The 14,142-nt window shown below is 34.7% G+C and overlaps 1 protein-coding gene across 2 annotated transcripts in view; it reads right to left on the reverse strand.

The window, feature by feature from the left end:
* The window catches only part of LOC137398492 (protein FAM78B-like), an 84,710-nt gene that overhangs the window by 13,239 nt on the left and 57,329 nt on the right, over positions 1 to 14,142 (reverse strand). The window contains exons 1-3 of one of the 2 annotated variants that reach the window (XM_068084607.1): positions 9,369 to 9,499; positions 4,256 to 4,371; positions 995 to 1,204 (exon numbers count right to left, since the gene is read on the reverse strand). In XM_068084607.1, the coding sequence (XP_067940708.1) occupies positions 995 to 1,204; positions 4,256 to 4,371; positions 9,369 to 9,482 (440 nt within the window). In that variant the 5' untranslated portion in view covers positions 9,483 to 9,499. Of the gene's footprint in view, positions 1 to 994; positions 1,205 to 4,255; positions 4,372 to 9,368; positions 9,500 to 14,142 lie in introns of those variants that run through there. The other variant, XM_068084606.1, reaches the window with a different exon arrangement.

The following is a 14,142-nucleotide window of genomic DNA, read 5'->3' on the forward strand; positions in this document are numbered from 1 at the left end:
TTTTAATGATTTTTGGAATTTAACAGTAAGACTTATGCAGACAATTTTCTTCTGTATACCATGTCCTGTGAAAACATAGGCGATCATGGTTCTCCACACTTCCTATAACCATCACTATCCTTGGCAGGTTTCAACAGTGGTTTGCCATCGCCTTCTGTTGGGTGGGTTTATTGAGACACCATCTCTAGATAACTGCCTGTTGGCTCTCAGAGGAGCTCCTCTTTGTCAGGTTTTTTTAGTCCCGCAGGGTTACTAGCCACCCTCCTCCTCTACGCTGAAGTGCGGATGGGGAGCAGGTTTGGTCGCCGACGACCCGACCAAATTTGGCATTGTACTAATTGTGGTTGGATGCCTTTCCTAACATCGCCAATGGCCCTTACGTGACTCAAACCACTGACCTACCGATCATAAGCCAGCACCCTAACCACTGAACCACGCTGCTTGTGTATTGCTCGGTATTGCCTGAGTGTTGTAAAAAATAAATAAAATTTTTATATTATATGAATAGGTTTGCTCTGATCTATCTGATGGTTTGTTCTTGCTTTAGATCGGCAGGGGATACTAGAGGCAGCGATGGTTCATTAGGGTGCTGATTTATTATCAGTAGGTCAGTGGTTGAGTCACACAAGTTGTTAAGAAAGGTATCCAACCACGATGCCTCTGTGCTACATCAGTCTAAAGGGAGAGGTTTAGACACCCACCCCCACCAGTAGGGAAAACATAGAACTCTAACTACTTAGTTGAGCATCCTAAGAATCCCCACAGTCTTTTCTTGATTACTGCCCCGAAAAAATGGTATTTACGGAACTTTGGCTGATGCTCCAAAGCAATTTAGACTAATTTTTAAAAACTAGAACAGTGTACGTATTTGCCGCAAAGCAGAGGTAGGCAGCATAAACACATGCTACAAACAGCTTGTCTCTCCCATGAAGCTCACCATAAAACGTGACGATCTGAGTTTTTTAAAAAGTAGGACAGTGGCAAATACTTATACCTGAAGTGAGGAGTTCTGTATTTCAGTACCGCTGTCGATCTCTCATCTATGGTAGTTGGTTTCTTGTCTATGGTTGCGCTGAGACTAGTAATAGTCACCAATCCTTCCAAATTGTGAGGCAACCACTCGGGCCTTTCAACCCTAGCCGCTCTCTCTGTTCGTTCAGTTCTCTCAGTTCTCGGTCGATTTGATCCACCCGAAGCACGTCGGCTAAAAAGCATACATATAGTGAGTAAACAGAGAAATATTTTGTTCATAATGTACTATGTTGACTGCTATAGTAAGTCAATGAATTGAACAATGGTTGAGTTTTATCAAACTAACTGAAAACTACTAAATGTCCGACGTTGCGAGGATAATCAAAAAGTTTTTGCCCAGAAGTTAGTTTGTTTAATGAACGTACACAACATATACTATTCTCACTTGTGAATGAAGATGTTTGTTTACTTCTGTGTGCGCTATAAGTTTAATTAAGTTTATGTTATATATAGGCCTACATATATTTATGTATATATACATATATTTACACCGTTTTGAGAAAGCCTGGGCACATATTTTTTTCTAGCGGTTAAAGTGTGCTAACTGAAGTGTGAAACGTACATATTTTAACCAATCAACATTAAAGATTGGCAAGTGTAATAAGTATGTTCACAGTTATTCCATAATATGGCAATGTGGTAAAGTTTTACAAGAGAAGAAAACTTCAACTTATTTACTACTTCAAGCCTATTACAATGGTTTACAGAGTGCACTACGATCTGCAGACGTGCGTCTCGTGAGAAACATAAAAGAAAGAAAGCTGAACAACGTTCGAGCCTTGGAATGCAGCGGTGATCATTATTACACGACCACTTAAAATAAATGTGTTATGTGTCTACCTTTTCGTGAGTAGCTAGTAAATACAGGGGTGATCATTATTATGGGACAGCTTAAAATAAACATGTTATTTGTTAGTAAGTCATAGTTTGTTAAATAATTATTAGATGAATTATGGCAATATAGACATCAATGAAAACAAAAATTTAATATTATTAAATACTAAATGATATTTACTTTTTTATGCACATCAATGAAAAGCTAAGGATGTTCTACAGATGAATATTATCATATGTCAACTGACATTTAATTTTTTAACCAGGTTTTGGTGTAACACAGTGTACCTGCTTATCATAGCAAAAATTCATGGAAAAACTAAGTTTATGTTCGTCATCAAAATTAGCCGAACTCATCATGGTTTCTGAACAAATGCTGATATAAATTTAAACTGATGACCTTTTTGAGTATTAGTAGCATTTTAAAATTTAGTTGGCCATCTCTTATTGTTAGCCACCGGATAGGATAAAATGGGTGCCCAGTAAATAGATTACATTTCTTGAGAATACTTTTTTTGTGGCAAACAGAAGTATACGTGTACACTTCTCTCAAACATCTTTTCAAATATGTATAGTATGAATGGTTTGAGATGATAAAGAAAGTGAGTTTGACAAATGACAGAGAATATGAATAAAAATTGCTAGGTGGTTTCATAATTATGATTACCACTGAATATGGACACTTAATGAGAATTGAAGGCATCAATTATTTGGTAGCCTGTGGCACCTAAACCGGATAGCACTTTTTTACTAAAGCTGTAAATATATTTAATAATTATCTTGTTTTAAAGCTAGCAATTATTAATGTTTCCAAAGAAGCTTTTCTTTCTCAAATGCAGCACAAATCAGATACATGACTGTATACAAGTAAGGATTTTGTATATCTATACATAAATCTCAGTATTTGCCTTTTGTTGGTCTGTCTGTCCGTGTGTCCAGTTATAGCAACAAAGTTGTCGGAATAAAAAATTCACTGTGTACTTTATTTGAACTTTAAACCCCCAGTTTCATTGACAGGCATTTATCCGATACACTACACTGCGACTGGCTATACTATCGAATAAATTATGCACAAACTCATTACACATGCCAATATTTTATGGCTTCATGCTTAACATTACATCTAACAATATGCCTAAGTTGTTGGCCAGAAGAAAAGAAATGCTTCAACTCACATAGGCAGCAAAACTATTGCAACCAGTATAAAACTCTAGTAGGCACTGCAGTCGGCACAATATGAATTAATATGTACTTTAATAATGAAATAACCAAATGCCTTCATTTATAACTTAGAATGTTAGATATTGTATATGTTGATTAAAAATAAGTTTTAGTGCAAAAACCCTTTTATTACCCGTGCAATGCTGGCAGTGATGACATAAAAATGACTGAGTAAACCATAAGACTTGTCTCCCCTGAAAGTCGCCAGAAACTGCCTTTTTTGTACCCATGCTATTTGAGCGCCATACATGAAAACTGCTTCACAGCAATTTGCTATTGTTATAACTCTTGGTATTTTGTGAGCGGCATCTATACAGCAAGATATAGTAAAAGGAAGAGTACATAATCACAACCTATAGCATTGCAAGTGGAATCTATAGCATCAAATACATGAAAGAATTTTAAAAAAGAATAAAATTTCAAAGCTACATGAATAGGCCTGTGCTGAGTTATTTAATTTTTTATAAAAGAACAAATCTTTGTCAGTTTCTGTGTTTTTATCTATTGAAGTGAGTTATGAAATACTTCTATTGACTAAATGCAGTAGTTTGCCTTGTGTGCGCAAAATCTAAGCTGTAACATTACATTCTACCTATAACCAGTGACATGTCTTGTGCCAAAGCTATCTATTGTTCAATAGACGAATCAACCTGAATGTACTCCTATGTCTATGGTAAATGCATAAATAATTAAAGGTATACCTTACCGAAGCTTGCTTTGTACCAAACCATTTGCATAGCCAATTCAATTTTCTACACAGCTAAAGCCTTGCTTTGTACAAACCAAATGTACAAATGCGCTTTTTATATTATTATTAGAAAGAAAATATAATTATTGAAAAAACAAGTTTTCTGATTCCGAAAATTTTTATAACGCAAAAATTGGATTCGTCGCAAATGGAATTAGCCAATGAAACGCGGCATCAAACAACCTCCAACAAGGTTGACCTAAATCGATGCTGCCCACATTGGTGTGTTTAATCACAAGTAAGCTTACAATATTTCGTCCATAGCCCTGCAGGTTAGACAAATATAGCCCATAATTACTTTATGATATTAGCTAACCTACAGTAATGAAAGTTACTAAAATCGTCGGGCGCCAACCTATAGGCTAAACACACTGGTGACCAGGAAACAAGACACCAGAAATGCTATTATAAAAATCACACCTGCTGTGGGTGGACGGGCTGGTGGTACGGAGCTTGGAGCTGTGCTTGTGGTGGTGAAGACTGCTTCGGGTTTGAATGGCCGTTAAAGGCTGTGAGCTGTTATTTGCTGCATTTGACTACAAATAGCCAATTACAGTCAAAATTACATTCAATCAACCAATTAAAATCGAAATTACATTCAATAAGCCAATCACAATCAATATGACTTTTGAACTCGTTCAAGTATTCTTGTGAAAGTTATACAAGGGCATACTAATAGATAATTATAGCAGACAACTCCAACATACAGTGGTATGCACAGTTAACTGGACTTATGAAAGTTATGCAAGGGCATACTAGTAGATAACTATAGCAGACAACTCCAATGTACAGTGGTGTGCACAATTAACTGGACTTTGGATTTTCAATGCTGTGGAGTGGCAAAAGTGTTTTCACGAGACCATAGGTCATGAGTTCAAAACCCGTAGAAAGTAATCATTTATTAGAAATTTTAATTACTGCTTATGTCTACGGTGGTGCAGGGAATAAACTGGACCCCATTTGTTGGAAAACTAAAATTTCTATTTACAAGTAGAGCTTCACGGTTTCCAAAATCACCAGACGATTCGATTCAATATTGCAAATAAATGATTCACGGTATTATTATTATGTAAAAATTGTAAATTTGTTGATATTTTTTGTATATTTCAACCTAAAAAGAAATGGTTTTGTGTCTGTAATAATTAGAAATATTTATTTCATAAAAGCCCGTGTGTGTGGAAGGCCATGGAATAAGCTTATTATAAGACTAAAAGGCCTGTGTGTTTTAGTTCAAATATCATTCACTCTGAAAATCATCAGATATGAAATAAATCGCCATTACACGACTATACAGTTTATACGATTGGCGATATCTTTTTAAATGGTGGCAATTTCTATAAATCGACATCAAACACTTAAATCGCTATATTGTAAAGCTCTAGTTACAACATTGTTATACATTGTAAATTTAGTCAATCGCCATAAATTATATATTAAATTAACCCTAATTTTGTCCTGATTTCAAATACGTAAACCAAACAACTGTAAAATTATGTTTTTGATAAATAAATAGGCTAAACACTGAACATTTCATTTTTTAATGGTTGAAGATAATAATCTGTATAGACAGGCTCGTATTCCCTGGGGTGGCTGGCCGGCTGAGCTGCCCCAACTTTTTAGGAATTTTTTGTGGCTAAGTACAGTCAAACTAGGATAACTCGCTCTCGGATAAAATGTAAAATTTTATCACGAACTCTTGGTTAACTCGAATGGATTTGTTTGGTCCGTTTCCACGCAATGATAAATTGCTTTAGATAACTCAACCTCAACAGCATTAACTCGAACAGTTATTTGCCCAACGGCTACAGAAACCGTTTTCATCGCTGCAGAGTATCACTTTATTCCAAGCCATATAGATAAACATCAACTTGGGCAAATAGTTCTTGGGCATCATTATTATCATCATCGGCAAAATATTCTTGTTAACGACTTTTATAAAGGTTTGCAAAAGGTCAAGTTTTAACAAACATCCGCTTGGCAATAGCCCCACGAAAGCGTAGAAACCTTAGGATGAACTTAAAATAAAATCGGCAAAATTGATCATTGTTGAAACACTCAAAAGAAAAAGATGTATTTTTTCTGAGCGTTTCAACTGCGGTCAAGTTTAGTCTATTTTAATCTGAAAATGTCCTGGCAGTTACATTACCTAAAACAAACAAATCTCAAATAATATAAAAAATGTTTATACTTTCCGATAAAATTTTTTAAAACTTTACATGAGATGCCCGGTTGAGGCCCTACATAAAAGAAACTGTTGAGGGGGCTGACCACCGCCCCTCCAAACCCCCAGATGCTATAACTAGTCGCCTAACATTAGCCACACCAACTTGCTTAGCCGCCCTAACTTGCAACCAGGGAATACAGGCCTGTGTACAGATATGATATTTCAAATCATATACTGTATATTCTCAGCATGTTTGAAATCAGGACAAATGAGGGTTAATTTAATATATAATTTAAATGTAATGGCTAATGACTAAATTCACAAAGAGTAACAATGTTGAAAACAAAAATTTCAGTTTCCCAACAAAGGGGTCCAGTTTATTTTTGCACTGTAAACATATATTGTGAAAAAATGCATGCGGTAATTAATGTACTTTATAAAAGATTGCGTTATACAGGTCTTGAACTTGTGACCTCACTCTACCCCTTTTGCCACTCATCCGCATCAGAAAATCAAAGCATGACAAAGTCCATTTTATTTCGCACTCGACCGTAAATAGTTTTGATGAGCAGACAGACAGGTTGATAGACATACGTCTGCACCCTGTGGTCACAGTAAATAAAGTGCCGTCTGCTCATAAAAACTTGTATCCATCATCAAATAGATCATTGTCGACCAGAATAGCAAAAAACTCTGCAAAAAAAACAAATAAGAATACTAGTGTAGAATTCTTCATAGTCGTTGCTAGCACTAAAGAGACAAAATTTTTGAGGAAATAAATTAGGGTATATAAATACAGGGAATCATTATTATGGATCCTTTAAAATAAACATGTTATTTGTTATTAATTCATATTTTGTTAAGTATTTGTTAGACATATATTTATATGACTATTAAAAAGTAAGAATGTTTTATACGTGAATATTATTAAATATCAACTGATATTTGCCCTTTTAGTCTGGCTTTGGTGTAACATGGCGGTATCTGCATTTTGTGACAAACAATTCTATAAAAACTAAGTATTCTTTATAAATTCTATAGAGCCCTATATAAAATTCTATATAATTTTGTTGACGAAAACGTGATCAAATTTAATTTAATATTATGAAACCTATTTGATATCCTTTGGAGTATTAATTTGTATCTTAACATTTGATTGGTCAGCCCTTGTTGTTGACCACAGGATAGAATAAAATAGATTCCCAATAAATAAATTGTATAGATTGAAAATATTTTTGGCAGCAGACAGTGTGTCAACAAAACTTGTTTCTTTAATATATGTAGTATGTATGGCCTGAGATAATAAAAAATGAGTTTATACCATAGATGACAAATAATATGAAAACAATTACTAGGTGGTCTCCTAGTTACGATCACCATTGTAGAAGCCAAAGAAAATACTAGGAACAACTATTATGGCTGCTACAAGAAACACTCTCACATGTGCTTGCAAAATGCTTTTTTTATGGAAAACTATTGCTGGTTCACACAGCTCGAGAAAGAAAACTAGATACATACTTGCACTTTGAAGTTAAAATGTGGTTGCGCTGACGTTTTGTATACTTTTCAATGGTAAGCAATGATAAAGATGAACTTTTAATAGATTTTAGTAGATTTTATCAGAAAGTATCATCATTTTTTTATCATTTGCAAATGTTTTTAATGTTTGTGGTTGTAGTGTTTTCAATAACACTGAATCATTTTATGAGCTGTATATTTATCTTGTCAGCATACCTTCTCTATGCGAGTGAGTCATTGTTGGCGTTTCATACATGATGCCGCCTTACTATTTCCTGCTACCATTGATATATAAGTGCTGCTCTGTGTTTGATAAAATATAATTATTCCTACTACCTGACCAACATGCTAAGCTTTCTGCAGGTATAGTAGTTAACACTTGAAACACAAGTAAAACAACGGTGATCTGACTGCCAAAATATTTTAAAATTAAAATCAACAAAACTTGATCACGACTCAAATTAACGGAAGAAAAATACTTGCGCAACGACGTAACATAATAGTATCGTTTCGGTAGCTATTATCGGCTAGTGTGTTCAAGTTGCAGCATTATGAGTCTCTATTCTGTCAGACTGCAACTACAGACATCATAATCGCTCCTTCACTTGATCTGAACATTTTCATAGTGATCAAAATTTATCAATTTTAATTTAGAAACATGCTGGCAATTAGATCACCTCAAACTTAAAAACAATTGCAGAATAATAGAAAAATACCAATAATATCTGATAGAATTTTTAAAAATTTTTGTGCAAGCCCATCTTTCAGAGCTCAGATTCTGTAGCTTTTACATGGCTATTTATTTGTGGTTATTTTAATTGTTAGTTTAAAGAGAGACCGTGGTCAGTTCAACTTCGGTGTTGAATGTTTTATTACTCTAAAGAATCCAACCTTCTTACCTCAAACTTCAACCGCAAATATTTTTTAAATAACCATATTTAAAACAAACCCTACATGGAGCAATAAAAAGCGACCACAAACAGAAATGTTTAAACCATTACCCGATAGGGTCACTTCTTGAAAGGCTAGCATAGATACAATGAACAAAGCATAGCGGAAAGACAATCTTAGACAGGTTGACAGTAGAACCAGCACAAAGAGATCTGCTAGTTACTTGGGTGGTCTACTGGGATGCTAATCTTTTAGAAGGAACTGGTTTCCAGTTGCTTTTTCTTATTAGGCGGGAAATCAACTAATGTCAAAACCAAGATGTGTGAACTGTGTTTGGGTTCAAATTTATATGGCTTAGAAGTCAGATACCTGTGCTTGCAATTTACAGGTATAGATTCCACTTTGGATATACCAAGAAAATAGCTGACCTCAAAGATACCCTGTGTAATACAGACAGGGTATCACACAAGATTTTAGTAGATTTTATAAAAAAAGTATCAGCATTTTTGGTCATTCGAGATTGTTTTTAATATTTGAGGTGATCTGACTGCCAGAAGGTTTGAAGATTACAATTGACAAAACTTAATCGCGGTTAAAATGCTCAGAAGAAAATTACATGTGGGAATGATAGCACTAGTTGCACGGCTGTCTCTCTCTTTATTGGTGTTAGATATTGTATTCAAAATGTAGTGTTGAGCTTCTCTATTTTGTCGGCCACTTAGCTGAAGTCCGACTATAAACGCCATAATCGAACTTTCGTTTGAATCTGAGCATTTTACCACGATAAAGCTTTGTCAATTTTAATTTTAAAACATCTTGGCAGTCCGATCACCTCAACCAACAAAAACAATCACAAAAATATAGAAATGCAGATACTTTCTGATAAAACCTACTAGAATTTTGTATAATCTCATCATTAATCAGCCAGCTAGTTCTATGACTACCTGCAGCACATCCTACCTTCAACTCTACGATAACTGTCTCAATGTTGATCTTCACTCTGTCATACAGCAAGCAGATGATAGATCTGACTAACCAAGACTGCATATCAACAATGCCTATGTAACATTCCATATAAGTCCAAAGGCAGCGTGCCCCTCATCTAGTAATGACAGGGTATTTTGATTATAGCTACCGCAAATGTTATGATAGCTGCCGAATGATGGATAAAAGGTCAAAGGTTAAACTGGCCATTATTATAGTTAGTTGCAGCCGCAGCATTTCAATGAGCAACAGTCATTGGATGGTATTCATTTTTAAGGAGAAATTAAAGAGACATTTTCTGTGATATTTCGGAGTTGTTTTCTTTTATTTTACACTTGAAGTTGAACTTACACAAAGTTTTATTAGATTTTATCAGAAAGTATCGATATTTTTCTATCATTTGCGATTGTTTTTGATGTTTGAGGTGATCTGACAGTAAGGATGTTTCAAAATTAAAATCAACAAAACTTGATCGTGGCTAAAATACTCAGAAGAAAAATATGTATAAGTTGATATCGTAGCTATAGTTAATATCGTAGCTATAGTTGATATCGTAGCTATAGTTGATATCGTAGCTATAGTTGATATCGTAGCTATAGTTGATATCGTAGCTATAGTTGATATCGTAGCTATAGTTGATATCGTAGTTATAGTTGATATCGTAGTTATAGTTGATATCGTAGCTATAGTTGATATCGTAGTTATAGTTGATATCGTAGCTATAGTTGATATCGTAGCTATAGTTGATATCGTAGCTATAGTTGATATCGTAGCTATAGTTGATATCGTAGCTATAGTTGATATCGTAGCTATAGTTGATATCGTAGCTATAGTTGATATCGTAGCTATAGTTGATATCGTAGCTATTATAGTTGATATCGTAGCTATAGTTGATATCGTAGCTATAGTTGATATCGTAGCTATAGTTGATATCGTAGCTATAGTTGATATCGTAGCTATAGTTGATATTAGCTATTGCGTTCAAGTAGCAGCATAACGCATCTGGATTCTGTTGGTCTCTTTGCAACTATAGATGTTATAATCGCACTTTTGTTGGATCTGAGCATTTTAATTGTGTCAAGTTTTATAGATTTTAATCTTGAAACATCCTGGCAGTCAGATCACTTCAAACATAATAAACAATCTCAAATAATAGAAAAATATTGATATTTTCTGACAAAACCTGCTAAAATTTTGTCCAAGTCAATTTTTAGTACTATCGCTCTGACTACATGCAAAATTCATTTATTTTAAAACAAATTCACTTTTATTGCAATTGCTAGCATAGATTCAATCGCAATCACTTACATTCATTCATATGCAATGCCTTAGTTTTAATAATTTACCATTTTCATAATAATGTTAGTCGTTTTTTAGTCTTACGCCCCTGAAATTATTTTTGCATTAAACTACTAAACTCTAAATAATAGTTTATTGTTGATGTTCAATATCAGAATATTATTAATCTTGTGTCTACAGTTCCAGCATGTTATGACAAGATTATGACATGTTATGACAAGCATCCTTATGACAAGCTCATGCTCTTGTCATAAGGATGAGCGTTCTTTTGTCACAAGAATTCAATGCAGCCCACTGAGATTTCTCATTGATAATATTATTTTATTGACACCATGTAGAATGTGAGCACATCTTTGTCACAACATTCCGAGCCACAATATGCCAATCAGTATGACCAAATTGACAATAGATGGATGAAGGTGAACATTCCCTGACAGCCATAAAAGACATCATTTTTTCTATTTTAATTTTTTATCTAGTTTATGCTTGTTTGTTCTAGCTTGTTAGCTTTGCTGATGACTCATAATTCATATGCTTGCTTCAAATTTAATTTATACTCTGGCTTTATTGATAACTACTGTAAAACCTCTATTTGAACGCCACCTTTATTTGAACGCCACCTTTATTTGAACATCACCTTCAATAGAATGCTACTATAGAAAAAGGGTTGAAAAATACAACACCACCCTCTATTCAAATCTCACATCTAATAAAACGTCACTACAGGAAAAGGTTGAAAAATAGAGCGCCATGGGTTCCAATAGAGGTTTTAAGGTAATTTAAATATGAGCCATACAATTAGCCTGATGTCTTTTCACTAGAGGGTCACACAGTATTGGTGCTCATAGCATACACACCTCGAGCTTGTACGCACACACTGCTACTGAGCTTGTACGCACACACTGCTACTGAGCTTGTACGCACACACTGCTACTGTGCTTGTACGCACACACTACTACTGTGCTTGTATGCATACACTACTACTGTGCTTGTATGCACACACTACTACTGTGCTTGTATGCATACACTACTACTGTGCTTGTATGCATACACTACTACTGTGCTTGTATGCACACACTACTACTGTGCTGGTATGCACATACTTCTACTGTGCTTGTATGCACACACTACTATTACTGTGCTTGTATGCGCACACTACTACTGAGCTTGTATGCACACACTACTACTGTGCTTGTACGCACACACTACTACTGTGCTTGTATGCATACACTACTACTGTGCTTGTATGCACACACTACTACTGTGCTTGTATGCACACACTACTACTGTGCTGGTATGCATATACTACTACTGTGCTTGTATGCACACACTACTATTACTGAGCTTGTATGCGCACACTACTACTGAGCTTGTATGCACACACTACTACTGAGCTTGTATGCACACACTACTACTGTGCTTGTATGCATACACTACTACTGTGCTTGTATGCACACACTGCTACTGAGCTTGTATGCACACACTACTACTGTGCTTGTATGCACACACTACTACTGTGCTTGTATGCACACACTACTACTGTGCTGGTATGCACACACTACTATTGCTTAGATGAATGTAATTTGCGAAACCAAGGTATTGACATAAAATACCCTAACACCAGTTGCTGTTACGTTGAGCTGCATTTCACTGGAATAATAGTCATCTCTGACTATCGAGAGTTTTTCAAGCTTTCACATAACCACATTGGCATTTTGTGACAAGCTGGCTAAGAACTAGTTTTTTCGTTAATGTCTTAAAATGATCCCAAATAACTTTTCTAATGGCTAATAAACTACCCATATCTCAATATAAGCATATAACTTTTTATGTAAAGTATAGTGTGTAAATTTTTTAAAATATATTTTACTTGTGAGTAAGAACTTTTGTGAGGTACCGCTGCTGTATAGAAAGTTTTTAATTTTGCAGTAGCAGAGCAACCGTTTGTATTAACAATTTAAAACCATTTTAGATAATTCTTTATTGGGTAAATTATTTTTTCAACATACAAGTTGTTACAGTATATTAAAAATTTAACTAAATAAAATTGGTACCGCACTAAATTGAATATCTTTCAAAAGTTTTTATTAGCATTTTTGCTTAAAAATATCTTTCTAGTTTTAAAAATGCTACAAAAAATGTGGGAAAAAACTTCGGATTTTCTCTAAATCATGTCTAGTTGTTAAAATCACTGCCATTGCTTGTGCCAACCTTTTGTACATTATGTAGCCTGACAAAGCTGATGGCTACACAAAAGAAGACAACTCCTAAATGACCAACTCTAATATTTTAGTCCTAATGTGCCTGTAAACTATTTACTGTTTTAATTGAATGTGACAACATTAGCTTTCTCCCTTAACCACTTTAAAAAAATGAATGTATGGTGAAGGAAGAACAATATTTAATAAGCATTTAATTAGGCTTAGTTTAAAGACTAATTAATTATCATACTATATTGAAAGTCTCAACCCTTGAGTACTTCATCTACTAGCTGACTGAAGGTCACGCCCTACTTGTTGCCAATTTTTAATTAAATTTGCCGGACATTCTATAAGCACACTATGCAGGCACTTAATAGGTGCGGAGCTTATTAGCATAAAATTTTTAGTTAAATACAATTTAATACATTTTGAAATAAATTAAAAAACAATGAGAATGTGGGATAGGTTGTTTATAAATATTATGTTCATAATTGCAATGGCCCTTTAGATGAATATGTGCCTATCTAGTAATACCAGCAAATAGATTTTTATACATGATTACCTTCATAGTATCATCAATAACTCTATTGTTTGTGTATGAATACCTATATAGGCATTTCCAGAGTTCTATAGTTGGACATGAACATAGAAATATAGCACCATAAGCAGCTCTATAAACAGCAGCTATTTTGCTCTTCCTATAGCATGCGAGCAACGATGCTAGTTTTATAAAATGTGAGTAGCTCTATAGTTGGGTGCATGAGTACCTTTATAAAACTGAGTGCAGCACCATGGTTAAATGTGTGAGCATGAAGCTGCTCTTAGTTCTAGAGCATGAAACTACCGTGAAACGCCAAGGCGCTTATTAGAACGCCATGGCGCTCTATTTTAAACCCTTTCCTTATAGTGGCGTTTTGCTAGAAGTGACATTCACATAAAAGGTGGTGCTCTATTTTTTCAATCCTATAATTGTGTTCTAATAGAAGTGATGTTCAATAAAGGTTTTACAGTAATTATTAGTAGGTAAATCTTACATCTGATGCAAGCATATGCAGTGTGACCAATCACCATGTCGGCTTAGCCTACTACAAGCAATGACTGTGCGTTTTTAAGAGCCTATTTGCTCTTAAAAACAATGTGACCTTGGTTCAACATGTCTGATCCCAGTAGCAAAGAAACCTCGACAACAGGAAACATGCCCTGTTTCATAGAGCAATTCATGTTTGAACATCATTCCTGGCACCACCAGT

Source organism: Watersipora subatra, chromosome 6 (assembly GCF_963576615.1).
Source record: "Watersipora subatra chromosome 6, tzWatSuba1.1, whole genome shotgun sequence".
Classification (NCBI taxonomy): Eukaryota; Metazoa; Bryozoa; class Gymnolaemata; order Cheilostomatida; family Watersiporidae; genus Watersipora; species Watersipora subatra.